The sequence below is a fragment of the Rhincodon typus genome, chromosome 29 (genome assembly GCF_021869965.1).
Source record: "Rhincodon typus isolate 14 chromosome 29, sRhiTyp1.1, whole genome shotgun sequence".
Taxonomy (NCBI): Eukaryota; Metazoa; Chordata; class Chondrichthyes; order Orectolobiformes; family Rhincodontidae; genus Rhincodon; species Rhincodon typus.
The window spans coordinates 15,203,299-15,228,896 of record NC_063360.1 but is presented as its reverse complement, the minus strand read 5'-3'; the positions used below and the strand labels follow the sequence as shown (position 1 = coordinate 15,228,896).

Below are 25,598 nucleotides of genomic sequence, written 5' to 3'. Positions count from 1 at the left end.
AAGGGTCCTGACCCGAAATGTCAGCTTTCCTGCTCCTCTGATGCTGGCTGGCCTGCTGTGTTCCTCCAGCTCCACACTGTGTTATCTATGATAGTACTAAAGGACTTTTAGTTACATAGTATCTTTCATGTCTCCACAACATTCCCGAGTGTTTTATAGCCAACGTAATTTTTAAGTTTACTCTGTTGTAATGTAGGAGGATTTCAACTGTGCACTAGGTACGGCTGTGTCATAAATACATTCTTTGGAAATGGATTGACAGTTTTGATACATTTGGTGTTCAAGGTATCTCCTTCCATGCACTAATGAACCCGGATTGTACCTGAACTGTGAGTGTTTGCTGCTGACAATGGAGGATAATGTAAGAAATAGTCAATTTGTTATCAGTGATGTTCATCAGCTTGAGCACAGAAGAAGAACCAAATCCCCAGAATACTTTTAATTTGCACTGATTAAACTCAACTGAAAAGTTCCATTACAAAAGACTACACACTGCAGATAATAAATGCTATAAATGGAGCATGGTTTCACAGTGCTTCCATGAGTTCTATTCATTTGAATTATCTCATCGTCTTAAGTGTTGCATTACAGAAATATTTCAGGACCTTTTCAGCAAACCACTGCTTGTGAACAGCTTTAAAGGACCATTCTGCTGCGTGCTAGCTGTCAGCATCCAACAACGATTTTAGCCGGTGGCAGGAGAAAATCAGTAAAGCTTAATTTAATTATCACATTTGATTAGTTATATTTTTTATATCCATCAATTAGTTTCAAGAATAGAAGGTTTCATTAAGCAATTATTTCTTTATTGGTTAAGCATCATTAACCTGAAATTGAATAACTGAGTTGAGGTGTCTCTGTAGTAGCTAACTTATCAGAAACTGCAACTTGACAGACATAACAATGAAGTCAATACATGTGGTATAAATAATCCTGTCACGCACATCACCTTATCAGGCTGTTTGCACTATTGCTCATTATGGTTTGCTGCCACCATCGTCTTGTTGAGTAGGGATATATAGGAGCATGTTTGGGAAACCACTTGCTACTAATGAGAAGAGGCTGTTGTCCTCGATGAGATGTGTATAGTTTCTAGCATGCGATAAACTGCAAGTCACACTGAAGTGTTGGACATTGTTACAGAGACTATGAAGAGGATGTGAATGGTTACCCTAACGCTCCTACCATGTCTGTATGACTTCATCATTGTAGGTGGTCCTCGAAGCACTCCACTATAATAACCCTTTCAGACCTTACATCCTATGCAACAGTAATGTATCATATGAAACAGAAGTATTAGTATATTGAATACAGAGCTATTGCCGCTCAATTAAGAGTAGAACAGCCACTGAGAACAATCCTGTGTTGCTTGTTTTCTTTCCTTGTATAATTGCTCTTAAATGGAATCAACCCAATTTAGTACATTCAGCCCAATCGCAGTGGCTACACCTGGAGCTCAGTGCGTGGGTCTGAAATTCTACCTGGGCCCTAGGGAAAAGTCATCTTTGGAGGATCTGATGGGTTAGAATCTGGTTCCATTTCAAAGCTGCCCATACTCTTAAGAACTTGTCCAAGAATTGAAACAGGGTCAATTCTACATTTGTCTTCTGCCATGCTAAATCAAGTAAGCATTTCTAGGCAAATCCAGGAGTTTTGTTTGGTAGCAAAATAAATTCTAGCCAGAAGCTGTCATGAATCTCGTTGAAGTTCCAGGAGCGGACCTGGAAAATGTGTAGCCATTAATAGACTGCAGAGAGGATCAATTACTTTCTGGAAGCTCCCTTTGGAACTGAATATTTCATCACTGTACAATACATTGGGTCCTTGGCTTCCTATCCTGTCAGAACCCAGCTTAATTACTGGTTGTTCGAATGAGTGCTATTGAGTTGTGTTTACAACTGTGGGCCTCTGGCTCCAAGTTTGCATATTACTTCACTTATTTGATTAGCGAGCAAGTCAAAGGTTCAATACTTGGTCTGTGCTGAGCTAGCAATATTTATTAATTGATCTTCCTGCCCCGAAGAAAGTGTGAAGAACATAACTAGGGCTTATTGCTGTTGGCTCAACAGAACTCTCTCTAATAGTTCTTGCTGGGAACCAGGTGAGGATAACAATTGGATACTGATTTGCAGAAATCAAAATCATGGGTGAGGTAACCGTGGCTATGAAACCCATTCAGTTGTCTGGAAAAAGAGCAGTGCACAATCTATATGAAAAGGAAGACATGACGCAAGACAGTTGATTAGCTGTTAGGGTTGTGGTAATCTCTACTTTTACTGGCTCTGCAATGTGGATGTGAACTGGACATCTGACAAGTGACAGCATTTTCCCGCGTTAATGATCACTGTTGGTGTAATTCTACTTTCTGTCTCTCTGTTCACTATTATTTTGTCCCATGGCATTTGCAGGATTTGATGAACTTTCCATGTCAGCTCCTGAATGCGAGAGTTTCATATTCCTGAGGGGAACAACCATTTGATGAGCTGTCTTCACAAATCAAGCACTGGTCCTTCTGAGAATTCCTGAAAAAAAATGGGAAGAGTTATCTACATCTTCGATAAAGAGAACAGATTTCACTTATGGAATTTTGGTCAAGTATTAGCAGTGAATAGGGGACATAACTTGAAACTTTGACAGTGAGTGCCTCTAAGATGAAGGTGTACTCAATATTTCAACATATCACAATCTTGTCAAAAATCCAACCAGTCTTTAAATACAGTACATGCAAAAAGCAGCTGAACAGTTACTGCATCACCGTCTTTCATTAAATGTCCTTACAGTTCATCAACTGACTATCTGCAAGAGCTAGAATTACACAGGTCCCCTTAAGTTGAAGCAAACCAAACTCAAAAAGACACACAGGTCATGGCAGGAAAGTCAGCAGCCTGGATTTCATATTCTGAAACAGACCTGTAAAACCAAGCTGAACTGTACTGTTATAAGTTTCCACAGAATATAAGAAATCTAATAGCAATAAATGATATTTTCTGCACAGTAGGACAATTGCAGAATTGTTCCTCTCAATAGAAATTATTTAAAATTGTCTATAATAATAATAATCTAATCATTATAGCTCTACCAGAGGGTCAAGCAGAAGTGATTTACAGAGATTAGATGTCTCTTGTTGACTTGCACAAAGTTGGATACCTCTCAGTAAATTCCACAGAAATTGGATACTTCAGAGAGAAATGCATGAAGATTGGATACAGTACCTACAAATAATGTTGCATGTAAACTGTATTCTGCCTCTAACTTTATTTTGACTTGCTGAAGAACATTATATTGTTTATTCTGTGTAAGGTATACTTCACATTTTTAAATCAGGTTTTAATACTGTAAAACCTATGGCCCAATGTCTATAGTACTGAATACAAAGATGAGGTATATCATTGCAATTAAGTGAAGGCTACCTTGCACTCTAAAAGTCTGGAGATTTTAGTTGAACATAATTATGGGAAGGATCTTGTACATTCAACATAAAGGTCTCACTAATGATTTAGGATGCCTTCAAAAGAATTTCCAGTGGCACATCACTTTAGCATGTTTGCATTCCGCTGACACGATTTTAGCATAGCAGTAATTTAAGCTGATACTTTCTCTGAAATAGTGATCCAATGAACACTTTTGGAGTGCACTAAACACTCTGCTAATTATCTTGTGATATCTTAAGACAGCTTTGCAAGAAAGGTCAAACAGTTGAATAAAATCCTAATTTAGGAAGATCTTTGGCAGTATGTAAATCTTTTCAATAGAGCAATAAAAGAACTCTGATTCTTAATATCATAATAAAATAATGGATTACCTTTGGCTTTTGTTTTGCTCTCTTGAGGTTTCTATTTCTGTATTACTGCTTCTTATCTTAGCATCAAAGCAAATTCACTTAATCCCTTGTGCCAGCTCTGTTTCCAAATCCATTTAATTCCCTTTCTTTTAAGCACCTAATCAACTTGCTTTTAATGTTGACATTGACAGTAGAATTTCCTCAGAGATTCTCCTGATCTCCCTCTGTAACTTTGCCAGAAATTCAGAGAAATAGCATAAACAGCCACTTAAGCTGTTGCTGTGGCACATCCATTAATATTTTTGCAAGAGTTTTGGCGAGCCTTGTACATAATATACACTATGGTCTGTGCTTTAATCCTGGCACTAGTAGTGCGTTCAATAGCCTCTTGAGCTCCTGTAAAATATCGCTACTGCTCTCCATCTTAAATCTCATATTTAATCTTATGTTCCCTCACTTTGAATTCTCAATCTGGAAAAAGTTGTTTTCCATTATTTCAGTTCTATCTTTTCACGACTAAAAATATCTTCATTAAGTCATATTGAACTTTCTTCAAACTCAACTAAACTTGCATTTTTCATCACATTTGTCTCCACATTTGTATTTTCTCAGCAGGCAGGCAGTATCCTGTTAAACCCTCCTTGTCTCCTCTATTGTCTTAAAAACTTTACTAAAGTGTGGAACCAAAATCTGCTCAAAATACTTCTGCTATGATTTTACTCTGGTTTAATATACCATTGCACCTTGACTTTTGTGTTCTATATCTTGAGATAGAACACAGCGTGCTGTTGGCCTTTTTTGGCCTATATTGTTTGAGGTGGACCAAACCTGAGCCCCTAAATTTGGCCACTCTTGCTGACTGAAAGTACAGTTAATATTTTTAAAATACTTTTGCTACTGTACAGGCAGAATTTGTCTCTTGAGTTTGAACCAAGTCTCTATGGACAGCAATACCAACTCATTTAGTGCCCAAATTTACCAGCTGTCATGATATCCACCAGAACATTAACATTAGTGAAACTCAGCATCAAACTATCTTTTGGAAAACATGTCCATGGGGGTGGGGAGCATACTTGGACCAACTGTGCTCATCTGAAGTGCTAGCCATTTCCTGCAGTACACACTCCGAAACATCTGCCAACATCGATTTCCTGTAACATTATCACAACAAAGAGGTTCAGTCACTACAGGATCCAATGTGATGCACAAAAGCCAAACAGTGAGCAAACTGCAGCTGCTGAGTAATTAACACCTCCAGTACCTTGAGGCCCTCTTCCTTCTCACCGCTGGAGTTAATGCTGATCACATAGTAATACTCCACATGGGGCAGTCTGGAACAGTTCTGTCTCACCTCACACAATTCCACAGTTTGAATAAGCTCTAATCCATTCGGATTCTCCAACACAACTGTTTCAAATTTGGTGGGTACACATCCCAAGCCACCTACAGGGAGTAAACAAAACAAAGGCAATATTTTGAGGAAAGAGATTGGCTTTCTTTAATGATGATATTTCCCTAATATCTTCATTAAGGATTTACTCAGAGAACATTACATAAGCAGATGTTACTTTAGGAGGGAGCTACACAATTGCACCTCAACAGCAGGAAGCACTTGTATCTAATATAGACAGGACACTGTAATTTTGGGTACAATGATTAGAAACTTAAATGCTATGCAACTTTTGTTGTTGATTCAGCCTCGATCACCATCTGCAAGTCTTTTTAAAATTCTGCCATGAATTATATATAGCTATTTTGTTTATTTTCTCTGTAAGGTTAGGTGTCCCCATGAACCAGTAGCAACCTATTGTCCTGTCACAATTGCTCATTCTCGCTCTTCCTGCTTGTCCCTTATTTTTCTTTATTCATTCAAGGGATGAGGGCTTTGCTGGCTACACAACATTTATTGCTCATCCCTAATTGCCCAGAGGGCAGTTAAGAGTCAGCCACATTGCTGTGGGTCTAGAATCACATGTAGGCCCAGACCAGGTAAGGATGGCAGTTTCCTTTCCCCTAACACCTGAAGAAGGAATAAGACTCCAAAAGCTTGTGTTTTCAAATAAACCTGTTGGACTATAAATTGGTGTCATGTGATTTCTGACCTTCCCTAAAGGGCATTAGTAGACCAGATGGGATTTTCACTGACAAACAATGGATTCACGGTGATCATTAGACTTATAATTCCAGATATTTATTGAATTCAAATTCCACCATTTGCTGTGGTGGGATTTGAACCTGGGCCCCTGGAACATTATCTCAGTCTCTGGGTTAACAGGCCATCTTCTTAACCTATCCTGATTTCAGTTAGGATGGAGTGTAATGTCTACTGAAACTCCTCTAGAAGGTTACTGATCTTGCATTACGTAAATTAGAGTTAATGAAAATTAAATTTGGCAGCGATGGAACAGGCTATGATTAACTATCACCCATTTTACTGTATCACATGGGCAAAATCCACCACCACTTCCCCCCCACCCTTACTCCGAGAATACACATTAAGACCCATGTAAGTTACATAGCAAAGTTACATAGTGGGTCAAATTTTCCTCGATTCATGGTGGTGGACTTGGAGTTAGGATGGGTCAGCTTTGTGCACTGAGAGTGTGCCCATAATGAATTCTCCTTAGTTCACTTCGTGGCAGCTCTTCACACAGTGTCTGGTTGTTTAAAATGTGTCTAATTCCTTTCCTCACAAAACAGCACTTGGCATTAAGTTTCTTTTTATGGAAACCTCTTATGGTTACAGTTCCAGACAACAATGACCTCTCTTTCAGTGAAAGACAGTGCAATTAACACTGTTTTATAGGATAGACATCAAGAAATGGTATGTCTACTTGTTAAGGAATTCAAAGTGACAGGTCAGAAGGATCAGATATTATCCCCAATAAAGAATCCAAGATAAACATCTTATCCTGTGAATGTGGAATGGAATATGATTAGAATGTGCAGCTTGTTACCATGTGGACTAATTGAAGAAAATAGTGTGGAATCAGGCCATCAGCCCAAATTGACCCTCCGAAGGCCATCCCACCTAGACCCAGCCCACATCTCCCATGGCTAATCCACCTAGCCTACACATCCCTGGCAATTTAGCAAAGCCAATCCACCTAACCTGCACACCTTTGGACTGTGGGAGGAAATCCACACTGACACAAGGAGAATGTGTAAACTCCACACTGACAGACAGTCACCTGAGGGTAGAATTGAACTCAGGTCCCTGGTGCTGTGATGTAGCAACACTAACTGCTGAGCCACCGTGCTGCACTAGTTTAGATGTATTTCAGGGGAAGCCAAATAGTGTAAGGAAGAAAGAAGTAGAAGCGAGATGACCAGATTTCAAAAGTCAAAACTGGGACCCTTTGAAAAGCCATATGAGAAGTTGACACATCAGTTGCCAACAACAGGAGTCTGCAGAGGACATTTGAAGGTGGGAGGGGATGTGATGACATCTCCCAGAATGTTTCAGCCAGAGTTGGCAGTCCTATACTGTAGATTGTTTAAAAAGGCATCTCAGCCTGAGGATTTTGGGTAATCCAAGATAGAGGGTGGGAAAAGGATGTGGATGTAAGGGTTGCTTCTTTTTTGAGTTGTGTTCAGTGTTGGAGCTGATTTCCTAGAAATCTAGGAGCAGTAATTGCTGTTTTATAAGCTGTGGCATTGTTTTGGAACTTTGTGGAAAAAAAAGATCAGAACAACGGCACTTTTATAAGTGAGGAAGAGATGAAGGCAGTGGTAGTGACCAGATGGGAAGTGATTCAAATGGAGAAAGAAACCCACACTGCTGTCTGACCCAGCAGTGAGTCTGTGCAGCTATTGCCTCTGCTGTTTGATTTCAAGTATCTCTGGACATTGGAGTTTGTCTTCATGCAGAGGCTGGTGGATGTATGCAATGAGCTGCCAAAGGAAGTGGTAGAGGCTGGTACAATTACAACAAAATTTAAAAAGGCATCTGGATGGGTATATGTAAATAGGAAGGGTTAAGAGGCATACGGGCCAAATGCTGGCAAATGGGACTAGATTTATTTAAGACATCTGGTTGGCATGGACTGAAGGGTCAGTTTCTGTGCTGTACATCTCCAAGACTCTATGACTCAGCAATAGAGTCACTGACATGAAAACTATAGTGATACCCACCTTGGAAATGCCCAGGGGGCAGTAGAGAGAGAGCTATAAGTCCTCTGCATACAATGCAATGCGATGCAATATAATTAATTGTTTACAGGAAGAAGGATGAAATTTCCTACAGATTTTCTCTCCCAGACCCGGTTTGTATTTGACAACGAAAGGGGAGAATGTGAATCATGTACATTCAAATTATTTTTAGGATGTTATTGGGCCATCAGAACATTTAATGAAAACTTGACTTCTAGTTAGTCTAAGTAGAAGAATAAAATGTTAAATGTAGTTGTGGCAGGAAGGTCATGCCATGCATAAATGTCAGAACAAACCAGCTAAACTAAATGGCTTGTTCTGGTGCTGTAAATCCTTTGTAATTTCTGTTCCTTTGTTCTACCCAAAGACTCAGATAGTGAAGTTTATAGGAGAGAAAATAATGCCTGAGATGGAATTTTCTCTTTTTTCGTATCCATTATATCTATGTGTGAGCCAGGAAATTGAATTATAACATTCACTGCTGATTGCTAGGTAGCTACATTCAAACTGCCTCATGGAATAGCTCCAGAGGCCGGTATCCTGTCACCAAGTCACCCGTTATTTACACGTGGAAAGTCCTTGACACTAATCCCTCAGAGCCAGCTCTCAGACGTCTGACACTCCTGTTTTTATTTGTCAACCAGAGCTCCCTGATTGGGCCAGATTAACAGCCCCAATCAGGGAACTCATTCTATGAGATCCACCTGGCTGACATCGTAATCACAACATCCCTCCACCTCTGTGAGCAAGGACACAGGCCGGTCCTTTTTTTTAAGCTCCACCTGGGGTCTTAGCACCAGGTCAGGTTCTTCCAACTCTGCCTCAGATACAGGATACAGTAGTTTGCCTCTTGTGCCCAGAGTCCCTCAAAAGAAATTCATTCTCTTCTTCAGGCAGCAAAGGCATCCAGGCCGTGACATCTGCCATGTCCATCTCAAATTCCAAGCTATCTTCAATGCCTGATGGAGAGGGAGAACCCACAGTTCTAGAACACTCCGAAAGGCTGTCGAAGAGCTGGGCATGTTTTGCTCCTGCACCATTTGCGAGTTTGCAGCTTTCATGTGGTGCATGTGCTTGTTCAGAACTGTCACACCTACCCAAAATTTATATGTCACTGGACATGACTTCACATTGATCATGCCTCTTACCCATGTAGGGCTATCCCTATGGTTCCAAAACCAAACTTCTTCCCTTGAAATAAACTGCCCCTCTCACTTAATGGAGTCTTGTGTCTGGCATTGGTGTTCCTGATGCAATTTCACCCTGCCCCACCGCCAGGTCCTGGAAGATCAGATTTAACCTGGTAAGAAGTCTTCTCCCCAATAGCAACTCTGTTGGAGCTATCCTTGTAGTTCCATGAGGGTTGGTCTAACAATCAAATAGGAACCAGGACAGTTTGGCATCTAGCGAAGATGTAGGCTGTTTCTTTAAGCCTGCCTTCAATGTTTTGACTGCTCTTTCTGACATTGGATGGTGGATGGCATGGAGCTGCCCTTATGTCAAATACCATTCAACTTTAGGAAATACTCAAATTTCCTGCTGATAAACGATATCTGAGACCAACACTTCCGGGTGTCCATGTATTGAAAAAGATGTGTGCAGTTTCTCTATCATCATCCCCGTGTTTGATGAACGAACTCAATGCACGTCCAGCCACTTTGAGTGGGCGTCCACAATGACTAAGAATAATGAGTCCCTGAAAGGACTTGCATTGTAACCGAGTCCAGGGTTTGCCCTGCCATTCCCATGAATGTGGGGGAGCTGCTGGCAGTAATTTGTGTCCTTGTTGGCACTCTGGGCACTGCCCCACCAATGCAGCTATGTCTGTATCCAATCCTGGCCACCAGACATAACCTATTGCCAACATCTTCATTTTGGAAACTCCTGGATGACCCTGGAGTTCAGCTAGTATCTGGCAGCGATCTTTGCTTTGGACAATCACACTTGCTTCCACAATAATATGCCGTCCTTTATTGTGGTCTGGTCTCCCCGGGTCCAAAAAGGTTTCAATTCTGGTTGTGACAGCCCTTTGGTTTCCCCCATCACCATCAGCTGTTTCAGTTTTGCCAGGACCAGATCTATCTGCGTCCAAAGTCTGATATTGTCAGCTGTGACTGGAAGTGTGTCAAGAAAATTTAAAACCATTACTGACTCTTCCAGTGGTCGTACCAGTGGTGGTGTATCTGTCAGCGATGAGTGGCTCAATGCAACCGCATTTGCTAGTTGGCCTCCCGCATGGTGTTCCAACTTGTAACTATATGCACTTAGTATTAGAGCCCACCTCTGAATTCTGCCTGAAGCTATGGGTGGCATTGCCTTGTCCTCTTTAAATAGGCCTAGCAGGTGTTGGTGGTCCATTATTATTACAAATTTACTTCCTTAACAGTATCGGTGGAACTTCCTGATTCCAAATATGACCGGCAAACCTTCCTTCTTTATCTGGACGTATTTACACCTTCCATTAGCCAAAGTCCTGGTTGTATATACTATTGGGTGTCCCCTCCATTGGGCCAGCTATGAGCTAATACTACCCCATGCTGTACAGGGAGGCATTGCATGTCAATACCACACCTCGCTTGGAATCATAGTGTGCCAACACTTTAGAGGATGATAGCTGTTTCTTCACTTCCCTGAAAGCTGTGGCTTGGCTATGTGACTATTTCAAGGCTGACCCCTTTTCAAGAGTTGATGTAGAGGTGTCAGGATGAAGGACAGGTTATGTGTGAATTTTCCATAGTAATTCACCAGCCCAAGGAAAGGCCTAAGCTCCGGTACAGATGTTGGGGAGCCGGGGCACCTTTGATCACCCTCACTTTATCTTCCAATCAGTGTAACCCAGTCTTGTCAACACTGTAGCCCAAGTAGATCACTTGGGGTCCCTGGAACATACATTTTTTCCTTCTAAGGCACACACCCGCCTGGGAGAAATGCTAAGGACTATATCCAAGTTCTCTAAGTGTGCTTTATTGGTCTTCCCTGTTATTAGCATGTCATCTAGATAAATGGCGACATGGGTAGACCTTGTAAAATATGCTCCATTGTCCATTGAAAAATTGCACAGGTTGATGATTCCCTAAATGGCAGTCTCGTATATTCTTTCAAACCGTTATGGATATTTATTGTATCATACTTCTGGGAATCCTCATCTAACTGCAATTGCAAGTGTGGCTCCAATTTTATGAAGGACAGCACCCTGCCAGCTTTGTGTATAAATCCTCTATGCAAGGGGTTTAATATTTATCCAGCTGCAAACAGCAGTTTACTGTTTGTTTAAACTCTTCACAAGGGCAAACTGACCATTCAGGCTTCAGAATTGGTACGGCCAGTGCTGCCATTCTGCAAATTGGATTGATGTGATGATTCCTTCATTTTTACTCTTCTGATTTCTGCCTCTACGTTTGGCCATAATGCAAATGGCACTGCGCCAGCTTGCAGAATTGTGGAATTTGTTGCGAAGTTGGGTAGAGTACTTTTGGAATGGGAGGCAGGAAATTAGAATTTGGTATTTGGTAATGCTGGGGGGGTTGGGGTTAAAGCATTGTGTGGTCCCTTTAAAATATGTGCCTTTCTATGCTTAGAGATTTAAATAGATGTCAGTGAGCAGCAGATTGAAAGTTTGCAGGTACATAGAGAGCACCCGAATTGAAACAGTTGTATCAAAAGGCCGTACAATTAGCAAGCCAAGTAGCAGTTTTGTTACCAAGACAAGTTTGAAATTTAGCCAATCAATTTGAACCAGGCGCTTAGATACCAAAAACCAATTAAATTTAAATCTGATTTTTTTGACAACATAGGACCAATCCTAGTGTAAGAAATTGATAGGTCATCAAGGGTATAAAAGAAAAAGGCAGTTGGACAAAGATGGGGAGAACTAACTGCCATCTGCCAGAGTTAACAGCTCCCAGCTCTCAAGAGAAAATCGCTGGCTCTCACAGTCTTCTCTAAATCTTAAAGAAAGCACCATCTAAATATCAAAGGTACCAATGGGACAACTAGTTTATATTTCTGACAGAAGAATCAATGCAGAAGGCATTCCTGACAGAGTATTCAACAGAGAAGGCACAAAGCATTCCAGAAGACACATAAACTGGCTGTAATTTGGAGACTAAATTCTATTTTTTAAAATTTATTTTATATAAGTGTGACTTGTATTTATTAGAACAGCATACTATTAGAATCTTGTTTTATTCTGGAATAGTTAGTAGTTAGAAGGGGTTTACTTGGTTTGTTAATAGTTTAGTTAATTTGTTCACTGTTAGAGTTACATAAGTAAATTGTTACTTGTTTATTGTAAAGAGAGAGTCAGGTTTTTATCTTAGTTAACGAAAAGAAGTTGCTGAAAGACAAGTTACAGCACTTTTCACACTCCTTTTATAGATTATAGGGCGAGGTGCTCCTCTTTAGGTGTTTCAATTTTAGTTCTTTGGGAGCGGGGGTGGTCAACTTCTACTTTTAACAAATTCCTTCCTGGTCCACAAGCAAGGTTGACTTGCCTCCTTTGATAGTCACTAGACCTCCCTGAAAAACTTCTGGGTTTTTTTTTAGGACTCAAGCAGCCATTTTCTAATCGAAAAATATTGAGCGAATCTAGGTAAACCTTTCTCAACCAATTTTGCCCCATCAAGATTGGGCTTGAACCTTTTGCTACAATTAGTGACAAAAGAAGCATCTGCTTCTCATAAGAGACCGGAACCAAAGTTGTACCCTTAATCTGTAAGGTACACTATAAATTCTTGGTCCAGCCAAGGTCTTACGCAAACTTAAGGGCTGGATTCCAAGGTGAATTTTGTTATAGACTGGTTCTACAATCACTGAAACGGCCGCACTAGAATCAACCTCCATTACAACCGGGTGACTATTTAACCAGATGTTTATTTTGATCGATTCTGATTTGGATGTTTTCAGGCAATTTAACTGTTCCAAACCAGATGTAGGTAGACTTTCCAAGAGGTGTGCTCTCCTGGATACCAGCCTAGGAGTTCTGTTACTCAGTTTAAGTCTTGTCGGATTCTTGTGCTGTCTTGAGTCGGCATACCAGCAGCAACTACAATATCTTTCTGGCCTGGATCCTGAAGAAAATTTTAACTATTTAGTCAAGATTTGCCTTTGTTTTGGGGTTTTGCTGTGGGCTGACCTAGAGTCCCTCTGTTCAGGAGATGTCCTGTGTGAAGCCTGTGCAATTGCTTTCACCGTAGGGGTGTTCCCCAAACTCAGTCAGACTGGCAAGGGTGTCCACTTTCATCAGAATACCCTGCAACTCATATGCTCCACTTGCCGCATTTTCCACTGATAAAGCCAGTTGTCATGCCTTTTTGACGTCCAGTTGTGCTTCAACTCACAGGCGCTTTAGCATGATTACATCATTAGTCCCACATACCAAACAGTCTCTCAGCATCTCATTAAGGGTTAAACCAAAGTCACATGCATCTACTAGGCATCTTAACCTATCAATAATGCCGGTACAGATTTCGCCTGGTTCTCGAATTGCTAAGTAAAATCAATAGCATCTCAGAATTAGCGGTGGCTTGGGGTCATAATATTCCTTAACTAAATCAGCCAACTCTTGAAAGGTTTTAGGATCTGGTGTCTCAGGGAAAATTAGGCTCGTAATAGCTGAAAAAGCTGTGGGTCTACAAATTGACAGGAGTATTATTCATTGCTTTTCATCTGCCCCAATGTCATTTGCCTGGAAAAAAATAATACAACCTTTCCACATTCTGAGCCCAGTCTTCAATGACAGGATCGAACAAGCCAAGCTTCCCAAACAGTGGCATGATGCCAGAAATGTTTACCCCAACTCATAGATGAATGTTGTGAGCAAATTTCTTCAAGAGCATTGCTTTACTCTCATTGCCACTGAAATAACTCCACAGTATCCCGTCACCACATCATCCTTTATTTACATGTGGAAAGTCTTTCACACTGTTCCAGCTCTTTCAAAGCTGACACTCCTGTTTATATCTGTCAGACAGGGCTTCCTGATTGGACCAGGTTAATAGCTCCGATCAGGGAACTCATATTCTATGAGGTCCCCTGGATGACCTTGTGACAATCACTACACCGAGGAACAAGCATGGGACATAGTGCATGGTTTTCAGTTGGCTATGTAAAACAGTTCAAGGGTCTCTGAAAGAGCGATTCAAAGAAAATAGGCAACTGGTGAAGCAGAGTAAGAATCAGGTTTCATGGCAAGCAGTGCTGATATTTAGTTGGACTGCTGAAAAAAGCAACTGAACTAGTCCTGCATTTTGGGCTCAGGAAAAAGCCCCAAAAAATTGTTGGATAGTTCTGTATCATTAAACATAGAAACATAAAAACATAAAACATAGGAGCAGGAGGAGACCATGAGCCCTTCGAGCCTTCTCTGTCATTCATCACGATCATGGCTGATCGTCCAACTCAATAGCCTAATCCTGCTTTTTCCCCATAACCTTTGATCTCATTCGCCCCAAGTGCTATACCTAGCCGCCTCTTGAAAACATTCAATGTTTTGGCATCAACCACTTCCTGCGGTATTGAATTCCACAGGCTCACCACTCTTTGGGTGAAGAAATGTCTCCTCATCTCCGTCCTAAATGGTCAACCCCTAATCCTAAATCTGTGACTCCTGGTTCTGGACATACCCACCATCGGAAACATCCTCCTTGCATCTACCCTGTCTAATCCAGTTAGAATTTTATAAGTCTCTATGAGATCCCCCCTCATTCATCCGAACTCCAGCAAAAACAATCCCAACCTAGTCAATCTCTCCTCAGACGTCAGTCCCACCATCCCTGGAATCATCCTGGTAAACTTCGCTGCACTCCTTCGAGAGCAAAATCATCCTTCCTCAGAAAAGGAGACCAAAACTGCACACAATATTCTAGGTATGGCCTCACCAAGACCCTGTATAACTGTAACAACATATCCCTGCTCCTATACTCGAAACATCTCACAATGAAGGCCAACATACCATTTGCCTTCTTTACTGCCTGCTGTACCTGCATGCGAGGACGCCCAGGTCCCACTGAACACTCCCTTCTCCCAATTTACAGCCATTCAGGTAGTAATATGCCTTCTTATTTTTGCTTCCAAAGTGAATAACTTCACATTTATCCAAATTTTAATGCATCTGTCATTGATTTGCCCACTCACCTAACCTCATGGATCATGGTGAAGGATCTCTGCACAGTTCATCTTCCCACCCAACTTGGTATCATCTGCAAACTTTGAGGTGTTATGTTTTGTTCCCTCATACAAGTCATTAATATATATTGTGACTAGCTGGGGTCCCAGCACTGATCCCTATGGCACCCCACTGGTTACTGCCTGCCAATTTGAAAAGGATCCATTATTTCCTACTCTTTGTTTCCTCTCTGCCAACCAGTTTTCTATCCATCTCAATACACGTCCCCAATCCCATATGCTTTAATCTGGGACAATAATCTCTTATGCGGGACTTTGTCAAACACTTTCTGAAAGTCCAAATATACCACATCGACTAGCTCCCCCTTGTCAACTGTGTACTAGTTACATCTTCATCGAATTCCAACAGATGTGTCAAGCAAGATTTTCCCTTCATAAATCCATACTGACTCTGTCTGATCCTGCCACTGCTTTGATAATGAATTCAAGAATTTTCCCCATTACCAATGTTAGGCTTACTGGTCTATAATTCCCTGTTTTCGCTCTATCTCCCTTTTTGAATATTAGAGTAACATTAGCTACCCTCCAATCTGCAGGGACTGTTGCACATTCTATAGAATCCTGGAAGAAGACCACCAATACATCCACTAGAGCCACATTCTTAAGTACTCTGAGATGTAGATTATCAGGCCTGGGGATTTATCTGCCTTCAATCCCATCAATTTTCCCAGCACCATTTCTCTACTAGTATTGATCTCCCTCAATTCTTTCGTCTCACTAAATCTTGGATTCTCCAACATTTCTGGTATCTGAATTGTGTCCTCCTTTGTGAAGACAGAACCAAAGTGTGTATTCAGTTGCACAGCCATTTCTTTGTCCCCCTGTAATACATTCCCCTGTTCCTGTCTGCAGGGAACCTACATTTGTCCTCACCAATCTCTTTCTCTTCAAATACCTGTAGAAACTTTTTGTGTCAATCTTCATGTTCCCTGCGAGCTTACTTTCATACTGTATTTTTCCCTTCTTAATCAATCCCTTGGTTCCTCTTTGCTGAATTCTAAACTGCTCCCAATCCTCACACATATTATTTTTCTTGGCCAATCTGTATGCTTCTTCCTTGGATCGGATACTATTTCTAATTTCCTTTGTAAGCCATGGATTGGTCCTCTTACTCATTTTGCTTGTGTGCCACACAGGAATAAAAACTTGTTGTAGTTCCCCCATGCGTTCCTTGAATGTTTGCCGTTGTCTATCCACTGTCATCTCTTCAAGTAACTCTCGCCAATCTATCAAGACCAACTCACGCCTCATATTTTCATAGTTTCCTTCATTAAGATTCAGCACCCTTTCTCCGAATCAACTACCCCACTCTTCAACTTGATAAAGATTTCTATCATGTTATGGCTGCTCATCCCCAAGGGGTCTCTCACAGCTAGATTGGCAATGATTCCCTTCTCATTACACAGTATCCAGTCTACGATGGTCTGCTGTCTAGTTGCTTCCTCCACATATTGGTCAAGAAAACCATCCCATATACACTCCAGGAATTCCTTCTCTACAGCATTGTGGCTAATTTGATTTGCCCAATCTACATGCAGATTAAAATCACACATGATCACTGATATTTCCTTATCACATGCATCTCTAATTTCCTGTTTAATGCCATTCCCAACATCATCACTGCAATTGGGGGTCTATATATGACACCCACTAATGTTTTTTGCCCCTTGGTATTTCTCAACTCTACCCATACAGACTCCACATTGTCAGAGCTAATATTCCTCTTTAACCAGCTGTGCCACTCCACCACCTTTTCCTTTTAGCCTGTCCTACCTCAATACTGAATACCCTGGGACATTCAGTTCCCAACCCTGGTCACCCAGCAGCCATGTCTCTGTAATCCCAACTATACCATGACTGTTTACATCTATCTGCGTGATTAGTTCCACTTTATTGCAAATGCTCTGCGCATTAAGGCTCAAAGCCTTTAAGCTTGTCTTTTTAACATTGTTTGTTTTGCTCTTATTTTTCTCAATAGCCCTCTTTGAATTTTGTCCTTGGTTTCTCTGCATATTACTTTTCTTATTCCCTTGCTCCCTCCTTCTCTGACCCCTTATGTAGCTCCCCATCCCCCTGGCATATTAGTTTAAACCCTCCCCAGTCGGTTAGGCATCACTCTCTCTAGGACATCAGCTCCAGTCCTGCCCAGGTGTAACCCATCCAATTTGAACAGGTCCCACCTCCCCCAGAACTGCTCCCCATGCCCCAGGAATCTGAAACCCTCCCCCTAATACCATCTTTTCAGCAACGTATTCATCCGATATATCCTGTCATTTCGACTCTGACCAGCATGTGGCACTGGTAGTAATCCTAAGATTACTGAATCCTGATCTTTGAGATCCAATTTCTTAACTTTCTTCCTAGCTCCCTGTATTCTGCTTTTAGGACTCTATCCCTTTTTTTTACCTATGTCTTTTGTACTGATGTGTACCATGACCTCTGGCTGTTCACCCTCCCCCTCCAGAATGTCCTGTACCTGCTCTGAGACACCCTTGACCCTAGCACCAGCGAGGCAACATACCATTCAGGAGTCTCATTTACGGCCACAGAAATGCCTGTCAATTCCCCTTACAATTGAGTCCTCTATAACTATTGCCCTGGCACACTTTTAACCCCTCACTTCTGCAGCAGAACCAACCATGGTGCAACAAGTTTGGCTGCTGCTGTTTTCCCCTGAGAGGTCATTCCCCTCAACAGTATCCAAAATGGTGTATCAATTTGCAGGGGAATGGCCACAGGAGATTCCTGCACTACCTGCCTATCTCTCTTTCTCTCTCTGGTGGTCACCCATTCCCTTCCTGCCTGCAGAGTCTGAGCCTGCGGTGTGACCACCTCTCTATACGTGCTATCCACGATACTGTCTGCCTTGCGGATGCTCCACAGTGTCCCCAGCCACTGCTCCAGCTCTGAAACTCGAGCTTCCGGGAGCGGTAGCTGGTTACACTTCTTGCATACATGCTGACCTGGGGACTGGAACTGTCCCCAGCCTGCCACATGGAGCAAGAGGAGTAAACCAAAACTTTGAGCTCTCCTGCCATGATTTACCTCTCTAAATTAAACCTTAGAGAGTACTTTATATTAGATTAAATCAAATCCAATTATCTGTGGCCCTTCTTTCCTGGTCCATGTACTACCCTTGCAGATTATAAGACACAAGAAGGAGCTGCTTAATGCAACTGAGCAAGATTAGAACTCAGGAAAAAACCCAGGGGCAGTACTGGCTTTACGAAGCTAACTGTTGTTGTGAAGCTGGAATTGTGTTTGTGAGTAAGTGCTGGAGTGCAGTTTCTAGAACCTAGAGGACTGTACTCCCAGGAAAGGAGGGTAACGTCCAGATTGTAAGCAAGCATTGAGGCTGACCACGATGGATTGGCTTTCAGGGGAACGTCAAGACCAGATCGTCAAAAGTGAATAAGTCTAATCCATTGTGTAGTTTTAATAAGATTTGTTGATGCAATTTGTCACTAATGTCAGGAGGAGAATTGCTGATCAATCTATGGAATGTGTCTTGATCACATTTGCCCACTGATTGCCAGTATTCTCTCCTCACAGAATAATATATGTTGAAAAGAATTACAGGAGATTATCAGATTTTTCTGGACAACATTTCAGTAGTGCAGAAGCACAGCTAATGTCCTCCTCCTCCAACCCATCTCAGCCCTTCTGGATGAGTTGTTAAAATGATGCTGGTTCTACCTTCTCAGGTGACCACGAAGAATCCAATCGTGGTTATAAGAATAGCTACAAGTTATTTGCAGTGTTCCTGGTGAGACTTTCTTGCCTTCAACCAATATGATTGAAAAGAGATTGTCTGGTCATTCTTACAATGTTGTTTGTAGGAGCTTGCTGCGTACAAATTGGCTCTTATCTTTCCTATGGTGCCCGTAAATGCTTGGAAACGTCTCAAGGCCATTCTTTATTCGTTCACTAATAGCTAACCAATGCAGGGAAATAACTGAAGCTCTTGGGTTGGAGCACTTGCCCACATCTACAGTGACCTCTAGTGGACTGTCAGGTGAATATGTTTTCAGAAGGAGTGATTGAACGCATGCCGTCGGTCTGGTATTGCACTGACACTCTCCAACCACCTCCAGCTCTCGGACTCCATTAAGCAGCAAAACCCCCTCGACTCTCACCTGCACTAGCTCACACAGAGAATTATGGCGGCATGAAAACCCTGTTGGCATTCAAGCAAATTCCAACGTCCGTTCTACTGCTAGCTTTTGGAGAAAGGAAAATAAGCAACGTGAAACAACAGTGAGGCAAAGTTTAGTTGAATTGGAATCAATGTCCTGTAATGCTTCTCAAAGTGAATAGCGTACCATCAATTCTCACATTAACCAGGAAATCAGATTTCCACAAAATCATCTTTCTATTCTGCAGAATTCCTGATCCAATTTATATTGAACTTTCCATTTTGACTTCAGAAAATATTTTTTACAAGATAGAGAAACAAAATACTAAAGATACTACAAATATAAAATTAAAACAGAAAATGCTGATAATAATCCATAACTGTAGAGAGAGAAACAGAGTTAAGATTTCAATTCCCACGAGGAGCTCGAACAGTTCATCCATTTCACCAACACCTTCCACCCCAACCTTAAGTTCACCTGGACCATCTCTAACACCTCTCTCACCTTCCTGGACCTCTCTGTCTCCATCTCGGGCAACCACCTAGAAACCGATATCCATTTCAAGCCCACCGACTCCCACAGCTACCTAGAATACACCTCCTCCCACCCACCTTCCTGCAAAAATGCCATCCCCTATTCCCAATTCCTTCGCCTCCGCCGCATCTGCTCCCAGGATGAAGCATTCCACTCCCGTACATCTCAGATGTCCTTGTTTTTCAAGGACCGCAACTTCCCCCCCGCAGTGGTCGAGAACGCCCTCGACCGTGTCTCCTGCATTTCCCGCAACTCATCCCTCACACCCCATCCCTGCAATAACAACCAAAAAAGAATCCCCCTCGTCCTCACGTACCACCCCACCAACCTCCGGATCCAACGCATCATCCTCCGACACTCCCGCCATCTGCAATCCAACCCCACCACCAAAGACATTTTTCCGTCCCCACCCTTATCTGCTTTCCGGAGGGACCACTCTCTCCGTGACTCCCTTGTCCGCTCCACACTCCCCTCCAGCCCCACCACACCCGGCACTTTTCCCTGCAACCGCAGGAGGTGCTACACCTGCCCCTACACCTTCCCCCTCACCCCCATCCCAGGCCCCAAGAAGACTTTCCACATCAAGCAGATGTTCACCTGCACATCTGCTAATGTGGTAAACTGCATCCGCTGTACCCATTGTGGCCTCCTCTACATCGGGGAAACCAAGCGGAGGCTTGGGGACTGCTTTGCAGAACACCTACGCTCGGTTCGCAATAAACAACTGCACCTCCCAGTCGCGAACCATTTCAACCATTTCACAAGCTTCAAAATCTCCCCTCCCCCTACTGCATCCCAAAACCAGCCCAGCTCGTCCCTGCCTCCCTAACCTGTCCTTCCTCCCACCTATCCCCTCCCCCCCCCCCCACCCCACCCCCCATTTCCTACCTACTAACCTCATCCCGCCCCCTTGACCTGTCCGTCCTCCCTGGACTGACCTATCTCCTCCCTACCTCCCCACCTACACTCACCTTTACTGGCTCCATCCCCGCCTCTTTGATCTGTCTGTTTCCTCTCCACCTATCTTCTCCTTTATCCATCTTCTTTCCGCCTCCCCCTCTCTCCCTATTTATTTCAGAACCCCCTTCCCCTCCCCCATTTCTGAAGAAGGGTCTAGGCCCGAAACGTCAGCCTTCCTGCTCCTCTGATGCTGCTTGGCCTGCTGTGTTCATCCAGCTCTACACCTTGTCATCTCAGATTTTCCAGCATCTGCAGTTCCTACTATCTTTAAGATTTCAATTGATGACATTTCACAGGAAAGCTAGGTTCAAACCTACCACTGAGGAAATTTACTCCTCTATTTTCCTTATAAATACTTCATTAGTTTTAATAATATTAAACTTTTTGTGAGTTAATGAAAAGTGTTTTTTTCCTTTTTTCCATGAACCTCGTTAGCTTGGAGTTGTTCCAGCACTGAGAAATGCGTAGGAAATCCTAGAAATTCGGAGTTGTAGTTTTCTGATCTCTGACGGTTACCACAGTGAGAATGACATTTCCCAATGTCAATGCTGACAAGGCTGCTGGTAATATCTGTCAGGACAAAATGGTATGGGTCACAACGGAGTAGGACGACCTAAATGTACATTATGTTTAGAATGAAATTCACATCACTTTACAAAAATTCTTTTTGACCATGCTCAGGAAAAACATTACAGCAAAGCAACCAAAAGATTTCACAAACTGATTATCAAAGAAACATGACGAGAAACCTACCTAGTTGAGGCAAAAGTGTAGGTCTGCCTGAGAGAGGAAGGTGTTGCATCAGATGGAGGGTGAGACTAGACCAGACAGAGTAAACATAAGACGATGAGTTCTGAGAAGGGTCACCAGACCCGAAGCATTAACTCTGTTTTTCCCTTCACAGATGCCGCCAGACCTGCTGAGCTTTTCCAGCAACTTTGTTGTTGTTCCTGATTTACAGCATCCGCAGTTCTTTCGGTTTTCGTAAGACGATAAGAAATGGAAGCAGCAGTAGATCATGTGCCTGATGACCCTAGTCTTGCATTCAGTGTGATCATAGCTGATGTTTGGCTTCAACTCCCTTTTCTACCCCAATCCCCATATTCCTTGATTCTCTGAGAGACCAAAAGTCTGCCCATCTCAGCCTAGGACATACTCAATGATGGAGCATCCAGAATCCTCTAGAGCAGAGAATTCCAAGGATACGTATCCTTTTGAATGAAGAAATTTTTTATGTCCGTCCTAAATGAGGACAGCTGCACAGGTACTACCTGCAATCCTGACCCAGTTTGCACAGCTCCATTTGATGATTCCTCTCCCAAACTAGTAAATGTTCTTATGCTGTTTTTGATTAGCTCAAATTGCCCTCTGTAAATAACCTATAATCAAGATCAGATTGGGTCACTTGAGTCTCCAAACTAAGTTGTTGGGACTGCCAGATAATTTAACTCATAGCGTGCTGATCCCACAAACAAAAGAAGTCATTGAGGTACATGGCCATATTCCCACATTGAGGGGGGAAAATACTCATCATCCAACCCAGAAAGGTCATAGAATCCTTAACCACAGCATCCAATATTTTTCTGAAAGAGATTTCAGGGGGTTTGTCTCTGCTGTCCATTTAGAGGTTTATTCAAAACATGATCACTCTTTATGAGAAGGAAAATTACCACTTTGGTTCTGCTCTACAATGTAAACTATTGCAGGTTATTAGGTCTAATTATTCCATTGCTTGAACAGTATTATATACTTATATAAACTCTTGCACATGCCTCCATCACAGGCTGAAAAATCTAGCTCGTTTTAATCTTTTCTCAGACCCCTGTCACTAGGGAACAAGCCTTTGTTCTAGTGGCTAGCCCTATAACCAAGCAGCTTATGCTTTTCAACACTATAAAGGCCTCTAAAGCTTCAATTTTAGTGGTTAAGACGACCACACTGATTATAAACCAGAAGGGCACCAACTGCATTTTTGGTAAAGGCCAAAAATAGGGGAACCACATGTGCCTGCCTGAAAAAGGCATTGGTCTTTTGTATTTGCAAATAATGGGCATTTTGAAGCCCTTTTGCAAGAGACTATCACTTAATCCAGTCTCTTATTCTAACTACTGTACTTGTCTCTTCTTCACACAATGTTAGATTTTGGGTCTGTTTGATGATAGATGAAAGATGGAAACTAATTGGAAATACATGAGTATCCCAACACACTCTGTGCCCCATCCTTTGTGTCAGGCTCTTAGATTGTTTTGGAAGTGCACTTTGCTAGGTTTCAGCAGATATAGAATTTAAATAAGGTTTCAGTGTGCCTATTCATATATCTAATTAAACATACATAGGGATTCATTCACTGCAAACAGAAGGGATATGTTCAAGCCTTGTGTGTTTTATGAATTACTCAAGAGTTTGTGGAGCTCAGAATTCCCCATGGCAACTTCTTAGCCAATCAGGGTCAGTTTGTCAACCTGTTAACACCCTTTTCTCCTGCAGTATAAATTGCTGTGATTATTTGGAATTTGGCATTCTTGCATTAGTCCTGATGAGTGCAAGTCAAAACAAAACTTCGGCTATATGTCTCTCTTCTCAGAAACGTCCAAATAATTTTATGAAATTTGTACTAAAATACCAGTGACACATAAGCACGCCATATGAAGTATCTATGTTTCCTTTTGGAATGTCCAAAGGGTGGGTATGGTGGCTCCTTGGTTAGCACTGCTCCCTCACAGTACCAGGGACCTGGGTTCGATCCCAGCCTCAGGCAACTGGCTGTGTGGAGCTTGCACGTTCTTGCCATGTCTGTGTGGGTTTCCTCCCACAGATCAAAGATGCGCATGTTAGGTGGATTGACCATGCCAAATTGCCTCCAGTGTCCAGGGATGTATAGGTTGGGTGGATCAGCCATGGGAAATGCAGGGTTACAGGAATGGGGGTGGCTGATTCTGGATGGGATGCTCTTTGGAGAGTTGGTGTGAACTAGATGGGCCAGTGTTTCCACACTGTAAGGATTTGATGATTCCACAAAGTGCATCTAAAGAGGTGCACAGGAAAAAACTTACATTTATACAGCATTTTTCACAATGGCAGGACATTACAAAATACTTGGCGTCCAGCAATACATAATATAAAATGCTTCAAATTTAAGAAATAGGGCAAACAGTTGCACACAACAACATTCCATAAACAGGAATGTGATCATGTGCAGATACTCTATTTTCCTGATGATGGCTGGAGGATTAATACTAACCAGGACAAGTGGCTGTGTGGTGTTTTATATTCATCTGAGAAATTGGACAGAATTTTGGATTAATATCTCATTTTAAGTATGCCTTTTTGGAGGGAAAATAACAGGGAATATAGATAGGTGGCCTTATGTTCCTTCAGCATGGGATTCTCAAGGGTGAGCATTCTGAATGACAGTCGGCAGAATCTGACCTGAAAATGTCTCAAGGGTACTATCTTGATTCTAAGGATGAATGCCCACTATATCCTCTGCCCATTAGGCAATTCTAGGGACACAAGGGATTGAGGATGACTTGCTTCCAATTTGGCTTGTTGGATTTTGAGATGGCTGAGAAGTCCAATTCATGGTCTACAGACTCTGTCATGATTGGACAGGTGGTGCTTGAAGAGTTGGGTGGGTGAAGTTCTCTCCAATTTGTTGATTTGGCCATTGCTGGTTCCCAATGATGTCTGTCAACGTGTTCAATGTCTTCCTGCATCAACTTTCTACATTTTGATTGTTGACAGCAGAGGTCACCCCTCAGTCAGCAGAGATTGTTGGAGGACATTCCTGAAGTGTTTTCACTGGCCTTCCAAGAGTCCCTGCCATATACAAGTTTGTCATGTCTGCATGAATATAGCTTTCATCACATGACCAATTGTGTCTAAAAGCGTTGCTCCCACAGATTGGTGGACTTTCCTTGTGGCACATCACTTTCCTTCACCAATCAGATTACAAACAAGTTCTTCATCATACATTTCACTTTCAATCAACAATCTTTTTTCTCACTCTTTAATTTTATACCACAGAAGTTTTCAAACAAAAATGTTTTATATGTTTCCTGAGTAATGTAATTCCTGGAAATTCCAGAGCAGTCCCAAAGCATTGTTAAATATGTGTGAGTGAGCTCCCAGTAGCACTGTTGCCCCTGGAATCTAGTGTCAGACATATGAATGATATGTCTTGCCAGTGGAGCTGAGTAATTAGTGCCTCAGAGCTGGACATGTTGACTTGGGAGCAAAGGCTGCTCTTAGTCCACCCTGCTACCTTCAACAGGAGCTTGTGAATGGCCATATCAGTAATCTCCAGTCATTCAAACTGAGATTTGGTCTGAATGGAAGTTTAAATGTGGCTAATCTCTATTGGTCAGGATCATGTCCAAGAATGTTCAGAATAATTTCCCTAAAGAGGCTTCTGATGGAGATAATAGCAAACACAAATTCATAGAGAATTAGAGATGAAGAAGGCCATTCAGCCCATCTTAATTCACCCATCAAAAGTACCCCATTACCTATCCAATTGTATCTTATATAATTGCAGCGGTTCTGTGATGCACTACAGTCCATGCCACATTCTGTTGTCTGTGCTTCTGAAGAAGAGTTTCCTGATATCAGTGTTAACTGCCCCTTATTAGTTTGCATCTGTGCCCCTTTGACCTGCCCAACTCATTGGCTATCTATCTATATATATATGTATATAGCTTGACTGAACTTGTTCCAATGATAGTGGAGAGGTTTCAGGAGGTGCGGGGCGGGGCGTGGGGAGGGAGGTGCGGTGGTCATACTGGTCTTGACAGTGGTGGAAAATGAGTTCATTAAAAATCTGCCACTCCATTTTACAATTTGAAGTCAGG

The 25,598-nt window shown here is 42.1% G+C and overlaps 2 protein-coding genes across 2 annotated transcripts in view; one reads left to right on the top strand and one right to left on the bottom strand.

Moving 5' to 3' along the window:
* pole4 (polymerase (DNA-directed), epsilon 4, accessory subunit) overlaps window positions 1-3,806 on the top strand; it is a 30,757-nt gene extending 26,951 nt beyond the window's left edge. The window contains exon 6 of the transcript XR_007265104.1: window positions 2,409-3,806. The gene's annotated coding sequence lies outside the window, so the exon portion shown is untranslated. The remainder of the gene's footprint in view (window positions 1-2,408) is intronic.
* On the bottom strand, window positions 2,384-25,039 carry pnhd (pinhead). The gene is given in 8 exon segments (XM_048613906.1): window positions 2,384-2,522; window positions 4,761-4,763; window positions 4,883-4,932; window positions 5,043-5,224; window positions 17,961-18,105; window positions 18,973-19,263; window positions 21,176-21,361; window positions 25,013-25,039. Coding segments are annotated over 8 exon segments (1,023 nt in total).
* Between the last annotated feature and the right edge of the window lie 559 nt (window positions 25,040-25,598).